The sequence below is a fragment of the Malaclemys terrapin genome, chromosome 7, assembly GCF_027887155.1.
Source record: "Malaclemys terrapin pileata isolate rMalTer1 chromosome 7, rMalTer1.hap1, whole genome shotgun sequence".
Lineage (NCBI taxonomy): Eukaryota > Metazoa > Chordata > Testudines > Emydidae > Malaclemys > Malaclemys terrapin.
Genome location: NC_071511.1, coordinates 5909221 through 5927157, shown reverse-complemented (window position 1 = coordinate 5927157; position 17937 = coordinate 5909221). Strand labels below are relative to the sequence as shown.

The 17937-nt window shown below is 45.3% G+C and overlaps 1 protein-coding gene across 2 annotated transcripts in view; it reads left to right on the top strand.

Moving 5' to 3' along the window:
• The window catches only part of ADAMTS9 (ADAM metallopeptidase with thrombospondin type 1 motif 9), a 143934-nt gene that overhangs the window by 24935 nt on the left and 101062 nt on the right, over positions 1-17937 (top strand). The window contains exons 4-11 of one of the 2 annotated variants that reach the window (XM_054034437.1): positions 3339-3625; positions 5844-5927; positions 6031-6155; positions 6609-6649; positions 6770-6875; positions 9694-9840; positions 11170-11311; positions 12562-12666. In XM_054034437.1, the coding sequence (XP_053890412.1) occupies positions 3339-3625; positions 5844-5927; positions 6031-6155; positions 6609-6649; positions 6770-6875; positions 9694-9840; positions 11170-11311; positions 12562-12666 (1037 nt within the window). Of the gene's footprint in view, positions 1-3338; positions 3626-5843; positions 5928-6030; positions 6156-6608; positions 6650-6769; positions 6876-9693; positions 9841-11169; positions 11312-12558; positions 12667-17937 lie in introns of both variants that reach the window. The other variant, XM_054034436.1, reaches the window with a different exon arrangement.

Below are 17937 nucleotides of genomic sequence, written 5' to 3'. Positions count from 1 at the left end.
TGGCCCTACTGGGTCAGACTAAGGGTCCATCTAGCCCAGTATCCTGTGGTCCGACAGTGGCCAGTGCCAGGTGCCCCAGAGGGAATGAACAGAACAGGGAATCATCAAGTGATCCATCCCCCATTCGCTTCTTTTCCTTTTTGAATCTAAGGACCTTACAGAACTTTACCATAGAAATACTGCAGACCAATAAGGTCCAGCTAACCTGTAAAATTACAGGAAACCATATTGTGAACCAACCCCACATTCAGTCTGCGTTGCACCTGGCAGTGCTGTCTTCTCCCTTCAGGGCTGGGCTTGGCTGGATCCAACTCAGGGGTGAGCAAACTTTTTGGCCCAAGGGCCACATCTGGGAATAGAAATTGTATGGTGGGACATGAATGCCCACAAAATTAGGGTTGGGGTGCGGGAGGTGGTGAGGACTCTGGTTGGGGGCTTGGGCTCCGGGGTGGGGCCAGAAATGAGGAGTTCAGGTTGTGGGAGGGGGCTGAGGGCTCCAATTAGGGGTGCGGGCTCTGGGGTTGGGCTGGGGATGAGGAGTTTGGGGTGCAGGAGGGTGCTCCGGGCTGGGACCGAGGGGTTTGGAGGGTAGGAGGGCGGGGGCATGGAGTTGGGGCACAGGGGAGGCTCAGGGGTGAAGGGTGCGAGCGGCGCTTACCTCAAGCGGCTCCCAGAAGCAAGCGGCATGTCCCTTCTCGGCTCCTAAGCAGAGGCGTGGCCAGGCGGGTCTGCACGTTGCTCAGTCCACAGGCATCACCCCTGCAGCTCCCATTGGCCATGGTTCCTGGCCAATGAGAGATGCAAGGGCGGCACTTGGGGTGGGGATAGCGTGCAAAGCGGAGAACCCTGGCTGCCCCTACATGTAGGAGCCAGAGGGGGGCCATGCCATTGCTTCCGGGAGCCATGTGAAATGGCCCCCGACCCTGCTCCCCGGCTGGAGCACTGGAGCAGGGCAAGCCCCAGACCCACTCCGCAGCGAGAGCTTGAGGGCCGGATTAAAACGGCTGGTGGGACGGATCTGGCCCATGGGCCGTAGTTTGCCCACCCCTGCTCCAACCAGTGCTCAACTTGGCTGACAGTTTTGTACTCCTGGCAAGAGAATTCATTGTTGATTAGTCAAGAGCTTCCAACTCCTAGCTAAGGGGTATGTGTGTACATGCAGGAATGTCTGTTCTTAATGCAAACTTGGTTAATAACTTCCTGCACTCCCTCTAGGACAGAGGTTCTCAAACTGGGGGTCGGGACCTCTCAAGGGGTCACGAGGCTATTACATGGGGGGTCGTGAGCTGTCAGCCTTCACCCTAAACCCCAGCTTTGCCTCCAGCATTTATAATGGTGTTAAATATATAAAAAAATTATAAGGGGGGTCGCACTCAGAGGCTTGCTATGTGAAAGGGATCACCAGTAAAAAAGTTTGAAAACCACTGCTCTAGGATACTCAAATTGCAACTATTTGTTTGCAGTCAGTCAAGCCTGTATACTGCCCCCTAGGCTGGGAATGTTTCCATATCCACTCACAGCAAGTAGAAACAGCTGCTGTAATTACAGCTATAAGATTTTTGGCCCAAAACTAGAAAAGAAAAGGGGATTACATATAGGTATAATTGGCCTGCTTCTGCATTACTTCTTAGCAGATGCAGGTGGCATGTGACCCGGATTCATCACCGAATTTGGTCTTCTAGTTGGATCATTAGCTTCCCTGGCCCAGGCTGAGTACTGACGGGCAGTGCAACATGAACGCTGATCCATCTCCCCCCACTGCCACGAAAGCTTATGCTCCCAATACTTCTGTTAGTCTTAAAGGTGCCACAGGACTCTCTGTTGCTTTTTACAGATTCAGACTAACACGGTTACCCCTCTGATACTTGCCAGCTATATATGAATGCCAGGGGTTTTTCCAGGCTTCCTACTCAAATAGCTGTTATGTGTGGATTGTTAGCTGTCCTAAGGTAGTCCACACCAAACATAAGGAAACATGGCTGGCCTTCCTATGAGTTATGTATTGGTTGCTGTACGGTAGCAATTCATTTTAGAATGTCGTGTATTGACATGGAGGAGGCAAATTATCCGTTCTCCGTTGAACAGTCATTGGGCCATACGCTTAGCTGGCTGCTGCTATTTATTAACATTTTAAAATCAGTGCTTTGGAAATTATTACTAAAACATCCGAAAAGGAAACGGCACATGTCAAATAGCCAAGAAGTTCCCTATCGTTGAAATCTTGTTTGCACTCTGAGCGTTCCTTTGTTCCCTAATATTCTGCTTCCTGTACCCTTCTCAGTGGGTCAGATAAGGAAATTGGATATTTTTCACCAGCATGATGAAATTAAAGGAAAGCTACAAAGACTACGAGGTCTGTAGGCCGTTAGATGAACAGGACTGATTTGGCTTTATGTTACTTAGCAGTACTGAACTGTTTCTCTTGGATGAATCACATTCAATTAGCTACTTCCTCTGATGAGCTGATTAAAACGTAAGTGGCATCAAATACCAGTGATTTTGCTCTTACACTTAAATAATGCTGTAATTACGTACTAATCAGATGGTAAATCTTAATTGTACATGTTCCATATGTTTCTTTGCCCATGCACCCTCCTCACTCTGTCATCTTCATATCGGCTTTTAGCATACTTTCCAGGGCCCTTTTTATGTTTTGCCTAATTGAATATCAAAAGCAGTATATGTGAAACTTCCTGTGTTCTATTCTTTAGTCAGTGGCAGCTGTGTTATTAGATGACCTTTACTGTTTCGGTGGCATAGAATAATAAGAGGGGAAAAAAATATTTGAAGCACAGCCATGCTATTGTTACAGGCAGAAATGAATCATATGTAATTGCTTCAGTCTTTGGTTCCCAAATCTGGCAGTCCTTATTCCATCCTTCAGTTGTGCCTGAGTAAGAGAGGCAGGATTCAGCCCTTGTTCTCTTATGTGGGTTAATAGCCACGTTGGACACACATGGAATCTGTACGCAAACAGAATAGTTACAATTCCTGGATACAAATAGAACAAAATTAGCTGATGTTTTTAGTATGAAATTCTTCCTTCATACAGGATTACTCTGGTCCTGGTCCAGCAATGCATTTAAACACGTCTAGCTTTAAGCATCATTGACTTCAATGGGACTACTCATGTCTTTAAAGCTAAGAACATGTTTAAGTGCTTTGCTAAACTGCGGCTTTCCATGCAATCCTTGTTTTGCATGGCTACTTAGAACAAATCTAAATGAGTGTAGGAGACAGGCTACTAGCTGTTGTATGAACTGAAGTGTGTTCCTAACGTGAAAAACGTGTGGTTTTGAATGCATTCAATCAGGAATCCATCTTTTTTTAAACCATAGGGCATGAAAATAGTCACAAGAAGAGCAAGAGGAAAAACCGGAGAAGACAATGGCAAGAAAGTAGTCTGTTCTCGGACGTGGAGGTATTAAAACATAGCATGGCAGGAAATCAATTTTCTACAGATAACAACAAGACTGAGAACACAAGTGATGACAAGACGCACCGAAGGACAAAGCGATTCCTCTCCTACCCTCGATTTGTGGAAGTCATGGTGGTGGCAGACAGCAGAATGGTTGCCTACCATGGAGCTAATCTGCAACACTATATCTTAACATTAATGTCAATAGTAAGTATCAAAATAGAGGAAGAATTTCCCCCTTGGATTTTACTCGCCCCATCCTAAGAGGGTGCGATACTCATAGCTTGTGTACATCAAGTACTGTACTAAAGTCAGGATTAGGTAAAGATGGAATGTGGCTCAGATCAACAAAACTTCAGCCATGTCCTCCCTCAATATAGAAAATGTTGGAACCCACAAGAGACTCTTCCAGTCCTGTTGGATGGGTTCTTCCATCCCTGGCTCCACCACACAAATTAACTATTCCTGTGGTTCGTTCCTTCAGTTCCCCAAGTCTCCAGCAGTAGGGTTGCCACAGGCTAGCGCTGCTGTCCTTGGGATCTAGTCTCCTTCCCACTCAGGCCCGTGTGATGTACAAGCTGAATGGGAATCTTGCTGCATGTGGCTTCTGAACGTACACAGTCATGAGGGTGGACCCCCTCCCCTTTCCTACATGCTGGGATTTAGAGGTTGAGTTGTTACCCAATTTTCTTTGCTGCTTAAAGCTCATGAAGAGTAGTAGTATCAGTTGACTTTCCATGATGGTAGTAGGAGTCCCAGCGGCAACTCTTGCTTGTGTGCAGTGGTAGGGTGGTTTTGCTGGCATCTTCCTTAGCGTCCTCACCCCATTCAAGAGCAGGTGTAACGCTGACAGACCCCGGTCGTCAGCGGGCGGGATCGAACCTGGGACCTCTGGAGTTTAGTGCATGAGCCTCTATCACATGAGCTAACTGGCTGTTAGCTAAGGCTGTAGAGCAAACTCATTAGTCTCTCTCTCTCTCTCTAAGTGGTCTTGGTGCCACTAGATGGGACAGAGCACCACCCCCAGAAGGTGGGTTACGCAGGCTTAATGGTTCCAAATGCCACTGGATCTTTGTGCTAAGCTCACTGATCAGCTCTGAGCTTTCTGTGCCTGCCGAGCGCTGATCTCTACCCTCAGCCCTGAAGCAGACAGCCATGTGAGCTGATGCTATGGGGGCAGATTCTGGATCACAGAACTCCACGTTCCCTAAATCAGATGCGATCTCTGAACTCAGAGTCCAGATCCTGGGGCTCAAAAGACACTACCACTATCTGTCATTAGAGGAGATTAGGTCAGTGTTTAGTTAGTGTCCTTGTTTCTCAGAACAAAGGCTTTTTTCCCAGCATAGCAACAGCTTTCCTCTTGCTGCCTAATGTTCAGTGACTCTCTTCTTTGGTGCATGGGACACTGAACAGCCTGGAAATGCATTTTGATATTCACTTGGATAATTTATGCTCTGCTTTCCAGAGATGAGCTGTCCAAAAAAAAAAAAAAAAGTTAAGTTCCCTGAAAGCCTCACAGACAGAGGTATAGAAAATAGAATGTTGTTAGAAAGGTCCCTTGAGAAGGGCGATATGATCCTCTAGATGACTATACCAAAAGCTGTAGTTATTTTGGATGCAGATCTCCCATTTGTTTGAAAACGCTAGTAAATATCTGACGGGAAACATTCCTGGACCAGCCCTCAGCAATGACTAGATGATCCGTTTGGATTTTTTCCATCTTTGATTTCTGTGGGTCAAATTGCACTCTCAGATTACCTCCCATAACCCCGCCCCTGCCCCCCCCCCCCGTGATATCCATGGAAAAGTAGAGTATAAACCAGATAAACACGCACTTAAGAGTAAGGCTTATCAAAATATGTACAAAGGTTATCTGGTGAAAATCTCTGCACACCCTCCCGATCGCCACCCAAAATGTACAAACTTCATAAAGTATTATCTACTGGAAGAGAATGGCCAAGATCATCAAGTGTGACTAGTGATTTCGCGTGTCGAATTTGAGACTTATTTGGAAGGGCTGGATTTTCAGAGGGCAGGCACTCAACGTTTAAGCCATCTTGAGTTGGGCACCCCAGAAATTGAAGCATTTGAAATCACTAGTCGCTTTTGAAAATCTTAGCTAGTGATAGTTGCACTATCTGAGGATAGAATGTGGGTCATAATATATGTGTGCAGAACTGAAAGATTTTGGGATTCTGGCACACACGGTTTTCCTTTTCATTTTAAAACAACGCTCAAGGTGTGATGCTAAATCTCTGAAGGTTTTGCACTGAGATGATGATCATGACCAGATTATTAGCTAAAATTCTACTACAAAACCCATTCCACGCTCCGCTCATTCAGAGAACAGAAGATAAATTTGTGTTGTTTTAATTCTTTGTTTGAAGCTGGCAATAACTCTGAACATTTCTCTCTGATGCAGGTAGCGTCTATCTATAAAGACCCAAGTATTGGAAATTTAATTAATATTGTTATTGTGAAATTAGTCGTGATACATAATGAACAGGTAATGAAAGTCTTTTTTTCTTCTTTGCGTTTGCCACAGGGAGTGGGCACTGAGATAAATAACTAAAATACACATTTTTGTATATATATTTTTTTATGGCTAGGATGGTCCTTCAATATCTTATAATGCCCAGACAACATTAAAAAACTTTTGCCAATGGCAGCATTCCCAGAACCACCCTGAAGAAAACAATCTACCCAAACATGATACTGCTGTACTTGTTACCAGGTATATTAAGTTTTCTCATTAATAATGTAACCATTTGAGTATCACAGTTGAAAGCGATTGATTTATAATGCATGTGATCATCAGAAATAATTCATTTGGGGTAGCCCAGTAATGACCACAAGTGTTTGGATTGCAACTGTGGAAGTAGTGTAGCAATGAAAAGAAGTATGGTAAATATGTATCCCTCTGTTAAATGCATCTTTGATTGATTGTAGTATCCAGGACCTGCTCCTAATGCCATTGAAGGAAATTGGTAAAACTCTAATTGACTTAAATAGGCAGTTGAAGTAGACCTCTTTGTTCACTGACAGCTTGTGTGACAAAACCAGCTTGAGAATGTCAGCTGGAGAACCAAGAATTGCTTTTGAATGATTTTTTTTTTTTATTTTTGCATTTGTACTGTAACTTGCGTGTACATGAAAATTAAAAGCGTCAAGTCTGTTCTGCTTTCAGACAGGATATTTGTAGAGCTCACGACAAATGTGATACCTTAGGTAAGCTTAATCTATTTTTGTTTTACTCCTTTGAGGTGACAATGTTAATATGTGCTTAACTCTCTGAGCAATATTTCTTTTTTTATCGTAAACCTTTTTGTTCTGCCCTTGCCTTTCTAGGTCTGGCTGAACTGGGCACGGTTTGTGATCCGTACAGAAGCTGTTCAATTAGCGAAGATAACGGACTAAGTACTGCTTTTACCATCGCGCATGAACTTGGCCACGTGTATGTTTTTATGTAAATAAGTTTACATTTAAATAGCCACAGATCTATGCTAAGTGGAATTGATGCACAGCTGAGCCTAAGAAATGAGCGTACTCGGGTAGGAGGTGCAAGGACAAGGAGGCGAAACAGCAGGCAGCATCTGGAAGGCGGCTGACGATGCTCCATTGCATCCAGTGGTAGCAGCATGGAGTGGCAAAGAGAAGGCCCAGCCCAGGGGGAGCACAGAATGGGTGGGAGGGTGTGTCAGAGAGAGTCATAGGTGCCAACTCTGTGGGTGCTCTGGGGCTGGAGCACCCACGGGGAAAAATTGGTGGGTGCTCTTCACTCACCGGCAGCTTTCCTTCACGCCCTCCCCCCCCCAGCTCACCTCTGCCTCCGCCACCTCTCCTGAGCATGCTGCCACGTCCTGCTTCTCCCCCCTCCCTCTCAGCGCTTGTGCTGCCAAACAGTTGTTTCGCGTGGCAAGCGCTGGGAGGGAGGGGGGAGGAGGAGGAACATGGCGCACTCGGGGAAGAGGCGGGGCTGGGACGGGGGATTGGGGAGGGGTCCAATAGGGGCAGGGAGGGCCCAGAATTGGGGCGGGGGAAGGCGCGAGCACCCACCGGCGCCAAGGAAAGTTGGCGCCTGTGGAGAGAATCCCCAGCTGTGGGCAGCAATTGAGTAGGGGAGAAAAGGATGCTGCCCTTCCCATCCCCCTGCCCAAATCAAACGAACACATATCCCCTCCTGCACTGTTGTTTCCTCTCAGGCCTAGCTCGCCTCTAAAGGTAGAGGGTGGGAGTCCGTAGGGTGTCTCCAAGCAGATCCAAGTTCTTGACGGGCTATGGAGCTGGCATATTTTAGGGTGTAGTGCATCCGCTGCTCACCTTGCACGCACTCACACTCGTCACGAGGCCGCGATGATGGAAGAGCTAAGAGTAAACATGGGCAAACCTATCCCCTTCTGCCCCCTAGCGTCAGGGGCCCCTGCCACTGTGCGTTTCTCAGAACAGACTCTACCCTGGCGGGTAACTTTACTGAAGTCCATGGAGCAGTTACGCCAGAGGATGAACTTAGCTTAGTGTGATTGGCATTCGACTGAGACAGCTTCCACCAAGGCAGTGCACATGAGGATAAGCATGACCATCTATGAACCTAGGATTCCCAATGCCCCCACATCCAGTTGAGACCCCAGTTGATCGTTGAAGGTAGGGACGAAAAAGATGAGCTTAGATCACGTAGCCCTTTGTCTTGCAAGTGCAGGATGTGTCATCTATCTGATGGCTACATCACCAATTAAAATAATATACTGGGTTTTAGATTAGAGACGTCAGAGGTGGGATTGGTGAGTTCTAATGAACAGCTCATTCTCTGCTTAAAACGTTTTTCATTTGGACAGTGTATATTTAAGTGCAGTTGTATTTTTTTAATTTGATATCCTGACGAAAATCCCCAAGGTTTGGCCTCCCCCACCCCTAACTTTTGGCTCACTGGACGAAATCTGAATGGAAATAGAAACTCATCAGCCTTCAAATTTCGGATCCCATCAAGTCATTTCCCCTCTTCCACTTCAAATAGCAAAGCAGCTTAAAATGTTCTGTCTTGGTGACATTTTTGCAGCATTCTTCAATTGAGCGTGTGCTGCAAATCTCACATGGGTTTATGTTGACATTGATTCTTGATGGCATTCTGTAAACCTACCAGATAAAATATAAGTTCATCCCTGGTGTGACTCCATTTAGGCAGCTACGTCAGGGACAAACTTGGCCCTAGATGTCTAAAACTGCAGTTCAGTTTCATTAGAAACTTTTTGCTACTAGGGTATTGAACTCTCGGGGCTTAACTATACTAGGGACTTTTTACAAAAAAATTTTTTAGGGGAGGGATAGCTCAGTGGTTTGAGCATTGGCCTACTAAACTCAGGGTTGTGAGTTCAATTCTTGAGGGAGCCGCTTAGGGATGTGGGCAAAAATCTGTCTGGGGATTGGTCCTGCTTTGAGCAGGGGGTTGGACTAGATGACCTCCTGAGGTCCCTTCCGACCCTGATAGTCTATGATTCTATGACTTCAGCCATCTGTGGCTTGCAGACCCCTAGAATAGACAAGCAACACTGCAAAAACACAATTTGCATCAGTGCCGTTTACTCTACTAGGAACTGGGGTATTCTGCCCTGGTACAAATCGTGATTTGTGTTAGCTGTGTCTCTCTGCACTAGGGGTTTTCACTGGTGCAGCCATGCTGGTGACTGGCCGCCAATAGCTATTTCCAATACAGACAGTGCCTCAGTGTAAGTCCAAAATGATGCCCATATTTCACAACTTCAGCACAGCTTGCGGAAGGCTGGGATTTACAAAGGAGTCAAAGAGGGTCAAGTGCCAAACTCCCATCGACTTTCAAATTCCCAGCCAAAGTCTTTAACTATTTGGATTGGCTGGGGAAAACTTGTCACTGGCATAACATTGGGCCCAATCCTGTGAGGTTCAGAATACCTGCAGGATCATGGCTACAGGTAGCAAGAAAGAAACTGCATCTGAATTTTACCCAAAGTGTCTGGCTTGCGAATACCTCGAGTACACACAATGCCACTTAGAGTTCTGATGTTGAAAGGTTTTGTGTACTCTGGCTGCAAATGGCTACAAACCCCAAGAATCCAATAATGTTCCAAAGCAGTTACTGTGTATTGGTTATTCCAAATATTTTGGCTAATTTTATTTGTATCTGTAATATTGATCAGCAGTTTCAAAATGAAACAAAATGTTTTATACACCCAATTTCTGCTGGAGTACGGTATACGTGGTCTTTAACGTGTACTTCATTAGACTTGTTTTATTTTTTGTAGATTTAACATGCCGCATGATGACAATAATAAGTGTAAAGAAGATGGAGGGAAAAATCAACAACATGTCATGGCGCCAACACTGAACTTCTACACCAACCCCTGGATGTGGTCAAAATGTAGTAGGAAATACATTACTGAGTTTCTAGAGTAAGACACTATATATGTGGCGGTGGTGTTATATATACAGCGTCCCTCAAAGAGCTGATTTGTTACACTGAAAGCAAAGTGTGCATCATTTGGAAAGGAGCTGAAGTGGGGTGGGGTGCGTGCGTATGTGTGTGTGTGTGTGTCCCGTTTACATAGTGCAGAAATGCACCTTCTGAGTTTCAGTTCCTGCCAGTTCGGTCTCATGATTAGCTGGCAAGGAATTGTTTCTCTATGGGGAAGGCTAAATCTTGGCCCCCCGGGAAATCACTTTTCAGGAACTCGTCATCTCTGCTAAACCTGAGCAGCAGTTTCCCAAGTCGTGTGACCCAGATACCGAGTTGTATGTTAGGAGCACTTGGTACAGCTAGCAAGGCAGTTGCTAAAATCCATGAAATCTACCTCTGCGGGCCTTGGAGCTGACCTGGAGCCAACCTGGACCCTGGAATAAATTAGAGAGGCCCTGAGGTTGCTCTGGTTTACACTGACTGCCCATTCTGGCATCTGAGAATGACCAGGATGAAGGGGAAAAGGGGGGCTTGGCCATGCATGCTTTCCTCTGGCCATACTCCCTATGTGGGCAGCTGGGAAGGGGTTAGTATAGCATCTGCACCTCTTTAGGATCCCCCTATGCAGAAGGAGCCCTCTGATAGCTTACTTAAGTAGCTCTGAGGCCACGTCAACCTCTTGGAATGACACAAAGTTGCCCTAACGTGGCCCAGGATCTGTGCCCGTGATGTCTGCCGAAAGTTCAGAGTTTTTCTGAAGTACAGTGAAGAGTTTTGTGTGAACATGTCCTAGGCCTGTCCTCTTCTTCCATTGGTTTGGTGGGAGCAGGTGAAGGCCCAATGTTGTGTATAGTCAGATCTGAGAGTTTGTATCCCTCGAGGTGGCTCTTACACTGTTTGTGTAGTGGGAATAGTCAATATTTCCTCTTTCAGTTTGCACTCACTCTTGGTACCCAAAGCAATGTGCTGTATTTCTCAGTAGCTGACGTAGTGTATGTTAAATATGACAACCCAATAACAAGGGAAAAAGGATGGGCTTGTGGGTTAAGGCCCAGGCTGGGAGGAAGGCAATCTGGTGTTTTTTCCACAGTTCTGTTTATAAACCAGGACCTGGGGCACACCATGTAAGCAGGGTATGCCCTGAGCAGCCCCATGTGTCAAATGGGTGACCGTCATATTTCAGTACGGTGCAGGAGTTTTTGGGGTCTAATTTGTTAACCTTCATGTGGCACACAGATACTGCATTGATAAATACATTAAAAAGAGATGGGCTCTGGCCTGACAAAGCCCTGTTTAACCTTGTTGTTCTTCTGTTTTATTGAAGCACCGGTTATGGGGAGTGTTTACTAGATGAGCCTGTATCAAGGACTTACACTTTGCCTCAGCAACTCCCAGGAGTAATTTATGATGTTAATAAACAATGTGAGTTAATTTTTGGACCAGGCTCTCAAGTCTGCCCATACATGGTAAGTACTCTTCCACCTCTTCGTTCTGCTCGCAACATGCGATAGGAATAAAGCATTGCTGGGTTAGTCCCATGACCATATAGTTTGGTACCCAGGTTGTTCATTTTTGTCAGTGGCAAAAGGCGTCGCCATAACAACCGCTACCGTAGGCCATCGGCAGGGTTTGACTCCAGGGCCTCTGTCTCTGAAGCACAAATCTCTACCACTTTCGCTAAAGGATCACACCCGTGATCTTCAGGAGTGACTAGCGATTTTGAGAGCCTCAGTCTGGAGGGGTCCCACTTGGGACACTGGAAAGAGGCTTGATTTTCGGACGGTGGGTGCTCATCACTTCCAAGTTATATCAAGTTGGGCACCTAGACATGGAGGCACCCCAAAATAATGAGTCCCTTTGGAAAATCCAGGCCCCAGATGACTAGCTGGGAGCTATAAAATGCAACTGTCCTCTGTGGACCAGCCACAGAGAGGCTATTTAACATATGACTGCCCTGGAGAGAGAAGCCCTCTGACCACCAAACAGAAGCATCACACAATAGTCCTCACTCTGCCCTGCAGCATGCCTCACTCCTGTTCTACTGAGCACCTTTGAAAGGCAAAAACATTGTCCCCTGCTGTTTGCTGAGACTCCCCACACAGGTGCCAATTCCAGTGGCTATTTTTGTGTTCCATTTCACGTAGACTACTAAAATGCTACCAGAGGGGAACAGCTTATGATCACCACTAACTTAGGTGAGATTTCTGAATGGCCAGTTTACAGCTTGCTGACTAGGCCGCCTTTAACAATAAGCCATAGTGGTTTCAAGCACTTTTCTGGTGTACCAAAGTCTCCCCGTACAGTTCGTTTGGAACTGGTAGCAGGAGACGGGGGGATTTTCATGATCATGGTCATGATTTTGGTTCCAATATGCACACACGCAGCCCATGTTTTGTCAAAATCGCCTGTTGACAGAAATTTTCAAATCAGTTCTACTGGTAGCTTGATTTCAGGTGGGCTCCACGCAGGTGAAGAAGTTTGCCCACACTCATCCAGGTTCGGGACTGATCTATCTTAGAGCTGAAAGGCTCCATGTCCCCTTAGCTATTCAGTACTACCCACCCCCCTCCCGCCACACCCGGCCCTGTTTTATATTGCACACATTCATTGTGTAAGTGATGGCAAATCTATTGTGAAATGTCTTGTGATAAACAGTGTGCATCACACTCGAGCCGGACATTACTTAATACTATGATCATTTAAATAAATGAAGCAGATGCAGTGCAGACGCCTCTGGTGCATCAGCATTGATGGAGCTCACAAAGGATGTCGTACTCAACACACACCTTGGGCTGATGGGACAGAGTGTGAACCCGGAAAGGTTCGTAATACCTGATGTTTCACCCCCTTGTAGATAAAAATGGTGTTAAAAGGCGCATACTGTATATATCAATCAAAAGTCTTTTTTTTCCCCCTGAAGTTCAGTTGTATGGAGTGAAATTTACAACTGAAATTCACCCCAGGCTAATTCTATATAGCTTTGATGGTGGCACAATGTAATCATGCTGGCTTGTGATGGAGGAGGTAATGTGTTCTGTTCCTTGTCAGTGCTGATGGTGTATGATGTCAAAATGATAGTGTCTCTCTAACTTGGAATTAATGTAGTAATGTATCATCTGCAAATGCCTCTAAATTGTTCCTTATATAATCTCCTGTTTGCCATTATTGTGTTTTTGAAATGTATTCTACTTTTTGAAAAGCTAATTGTACTTCATGGAAGTACTTGAGCAACCTCTGGGAGCTTTTCCTGTCCCATTCATTGGAAATTAAATATATGCAGTTGGTAATTAGTATGTTTAAAATTGGCTCCTTGCTTGGACAACTTCAGAGTAGAATACAGAGCTGGTTAAAATATTTCATTTGAAACTTTCTTTAACAATTTTTTTGATCAAAAATGGAAATGTCTGTGGGAAATGTCTGATTTCAACAAAATGTTTCACTTTGTGGTCTCAATTTTTCAGTGTTCATATGCCAAAAACTGGAGTGGGGAGGAGGGGATAGTTTATGGGATTTTAGTTTTTCCAGGAGAACCCAACCGTTTTGAAGAAAATTTTCAACCAAAACTTTTTAGCTTTTATCAGAATTTTTTGTAAGAACAAAAAACATTTCCCAAGCCGCTGTATGCTTGATGGTTTTCAAGGACTTGTGTCTTAAAAATTTACGTTTGTAACACGCTGGGTAACCATTAATAGTTATAGCTGTCATTGCCTTGGAAGACTTGCTGTCCCTAATACTGTCTAATACAGGGATCGGCAACCTTTGTCATGCGGCCCGTCAGGGAAAGCCCCTGGTATTTGTTTACCTGCAGCGTCCACAAGTTCGACCGATTGAGCTCCCACTGGCCATGATTCGCCATTCCAGGCCAATGGCGGCTGTGGGAAGCGGCTTTGGCCAAGGGACGTGCTGGCCGCCACTTCCCGCAGCCCCCATTATCCTAGAGCAGCGAACTGCGGCCAACAGGAGCTGTGATCAGCTGAACCTGCAGATGCCGGAGGTAAACAAACCGGCCCAGCCCACCAGGGGCTTTCCCTGATGGGCCGCTGGCCAAAGGTTACCAATCCCTGGTAATCCATACATACAGTCTTTTAAATGCATTTTAATTAAAATGTATTTAGGCTATATTTGACTCATATACTTTCATAAAAGAAATAGATTATTACATTTTTCTGCATTTCTGAAACCTTTCTAGTCAACGTGTTTTGCTAAGTGATGATTCAAGTCAATGGGCATAATATATCGTTTTACTTTTCTTTCTGATGAACAAGCACAGGCACAGAAATTGTACATCTTCTCATGCATCCACGCAGGGGACTGTGTCATGGGAATAACCTTGAAATTCCCATTTTTATACTGCTCTTTGGATCTGTGTGGCAGTGGGCTCTGTCTACCGCGCTAACCAATTTTCATCACTTTTCCCTGAGGTTCCCCCTTGGTCAGAGAGTCGGCCTAAGGCCTGTGCATCATTGTGGTCAGTTTGAATCCGATTTTGATGACCTAAGTGGAACTTCAGGGATGCGTAAACCTTGTGGTGGCCCACTGCATAAGGGTGAATTTCACCCTTTAAAAGGCATACGGGCTTGATCTTGAAAAAAACTACTCGGTGTACTTCCTATCCCAAATGAGTCATTTTTCAGCGACTTCATTCGGTATTGGTCACAATATAAGACTAACAGATAATGTCTTACTACTCTGTGTGTATAAGAGATGCTACTGTGTGCATTTGTATTGCACTGTAGTAAATAAAGAAGATGTATTACACTCAGATGTGGTAAGAATTAATGACCGGTAAATTTAAAGTTAAAGCAACAAGCTATCTCCCACTGACTTCAATGGGACTGCTCTAGGGTGACCACACAGCAAATGTGAAAAATCAGGACAGGGGGTGGGGGGGTAATAAGAGCCTATATAAGAAAAAGACCCCAAAATCAGGACTGTGCCTATAAAATCAGGACATCTAGTCACCCTAGACTGCTCAAAGTGGGTGGGCGGGCGGGAGCACTAATCCCAATAGTAACTATTTTCGTGGTCAGTCCTGGTAAAAATAGTGAGAAATCACAAGTCCCACAATGCAGAATCTGGAAGTAGCCCAGTCTTACGAAGGTGAGCAGGGAGAAAGGCATCTAAGTACCTTTGTAGATCTGGGCCTAAGTCCCAGTTTTAGGCTTCACTTCAAATTCTAGGAGGTGATGGCGGTGGTAGTGCCTCATCTGATATTTTTTTAGCCTAGTGGTTGGAGCACTTACCTGGGTTCAATTCCCCCCTCAGGCATAGAGGAAGAAAAGATTTGAACGGGGGGTCTCCCACCTCTCAGGATCATGCTCTAACCACTGAGTTATGGGATAGTCTGATGTGGAGCTCTGTATATAAACACTGGAGACTGGACTGTGGGTCTAGCTTACTGCTTTCCAGCTGGGTGCCCGAACCACTTGGCTTTAGAATCATCCTGTCTGTTCATGTTTATTGGGATAAAAAATTCAAAACGAAATCCAGAAATTACAGTCCCATTCCTAACGAATCACAGATGCAAAAAGAGACCATCCAGAGCTCCTCAGCCCAAAATATGTGCCTGAAAACGAAGTCAGGCCAATGTCCCCCGCCAACCCCATGCCGTCCCCCATTCCTCCAATCACATTCTTTCTTTATTCGCCCTAACCAGCAACTGAATAACTGCACCAGTTGTGGGAATCAGCCTCTCAGGTGTGGTGTTCTGAGCCCAAAGACAGGCCAAACAGCCGCTCTGCCACAGTAGCATAAAACCACTGCGTTAACAATGCCCAGAGACTCAAAGGACGTACACAGCAAATGCCTGTTCTTCCGCATGGAGGCAGATGCTGAGGCCTCTGATGTCTGAAAAAAGTCTAAAGGCAATTGTCTATAAGTCTGGCCACGTGTCGGGGGGACCCTCTGGTTTTTAAACCAGCAAATCCCCAATGGGCATATTCTGTCTGTCTGCCTCTCCCTCCCTCCCAGTGACTCTTTCACTATTTAGCCACAGTGGAACAGCTTCAACAGGAGAGAGTGAGGGAGACCCTCTCCCCCGATCAGACTATCCCATAGTAATGGGACTTCCTGGGAAACCCCTGTTCAAATCCTTTCTCCTCTTCTGCCTGAGGTGGGAATTGAACCTGGGTCTTCCACATCCCAGGTGAATGCTCTAACCAGTAGGCATCACCGCCGCTGCTTTGTGTGGAGTGAGGCACCTAACTCATTCTTGCAAGGAATGATTGAGATGCCTAAATGTCCAGGAGAACGTTCCCACACTGTGGATCACTAGCATAGACAGGCCCAGACCAGACTTAGGTGCCTATCCCCGTAAGGCGGTGGAGTTTGGGGTACACCCCTCTCCTCAGCATCTCCCCTTGGCGGGTCCCTGCCTAGCATGCTGGCTTTTTGCGGCTCACACTCTAAGGTGCCTCTCTCTCCCCATTCATTGAATAGGGAGTCTGGGTACCCAGTTCAGGCTGTGTGGGGCGCATTGTTGTTCCTGTGATTTTTGCTAAGCACCTAAAAATTAGGTTTCCTGACTCTGAGCATCACAATGCCTTTGGCTAGGTCTACACTACCCGCCTGAATCGGCGGGTAGAAATCGATCTCTCGGGGATTGAATTATCGCGTCTCGTCGGGACGCAACAATCGATCCCCGAATCGACGCTCTTACTCCACCAGCGGAGGTGGGAGTAAGTGCCGTCGACGGGGAGCCGTGGAGGTCGATTTTTGCCGCCGTCCTCACAGCGGGGTAAGTCGGCTCCGATAGGTCGAATTCAGCTACGCTATTTGCGTAGCTGAATTTGCGTATCTTAAATCGACACCCCCCCCCCCCTGTAGTGAAGACCTGCCCTTAATCACATTGTGGATCTGGGCCAAAGGGCCTTATAGAAAAGTGGGAGGAGGGAGCATCTCTGCGTTTTGGTCTAATTTACCCTTCCAAAGTTTGGATCAGCATAAAAATCCTCCCCCGTATTTTGCTGTGTCTTGCAAAACACTGATGTACAAAATCTGGAGTTAATTTCTTTGGAATGAGTAGCTATTTTAGAACTAAGCTATGATGTGGCCAGCCCTGCATGCTCAGTAATGCTTGGCCTCAAGTCGCCTTGTTTAAAGTCTGTTATATATGGGTTGGCAGAGAAAATAAAGTGCCATTTTTTTAATGGAAATATCTTTGGAAACCAAAGGGCTTGCCTGTCCAAACGGAGATAAAACAACTCGGATAGCGTATCCCCCACCTTAAAATCTTATTCCTAAATCAAAGCTATTTGTGTAACAGACGAGTATTAACTTGCACATATTTTGAATATGAGAGAACTGAAGCGGACACCAAATTAAATCCAACCTCCGTTTTTTGGCCTTTGCTAAGTGAATACTTGTGATGATCATTTACTTTTGTTTCACAGTATCACTGCTTCACTGATCTTAAAATAAGCAATGCAAAAAAAAAAAGAGGATAATAAACTTATCCATATCTCTTGTGGCTTTAGCAACTATTTCAAATAGCGTAGAATTACAGATATGGTTGCCTTTTTTTTGCTACCGGTAGAGGCATAATCATGATTTTGGGTTTCTTGCTTAGGGCAGTAGGTAGTCGTATAGGCTATGCATGCGTGAAGTCTTGGTACACTTGTCTGCCCCCTGACAATCTATTTAGTAGCAAGTCAACTGATGCATGGGCTCTGGATTGGGTGAATTATCTAGGAGTCTCTTGGAGAGACAAAGGAAAGTAGACTCTGTTACAATGCCTCCCTCCACCATCGCGACCTCCCTTCATGAATTTATGTCTGCGTAAGTTATTTTGAAGTTGGTCCAGACAAAAACTGGATTAACAACAGCACTTCCACTCATTCCATAAGACACAGGCCCATAGGAAAGAGAGCTCTGGCAGACGCTGTATATTTTTTGTTTTTAATTCATGTGTTTCCAAAACACAAAAATAATATTTAAACATAGATGTAAAACAAACAAAAAAAGACATGAAAGTTACGCAACTTGAATATTCACAGTATGTTTCCAAGAAACACAACTGTATTTCCTTAATTTAATCTTGCTGTTTATTAAAGTGGAACATCTTTCTCTCTCTCTCTCTCTCTTTCTTTCTTTA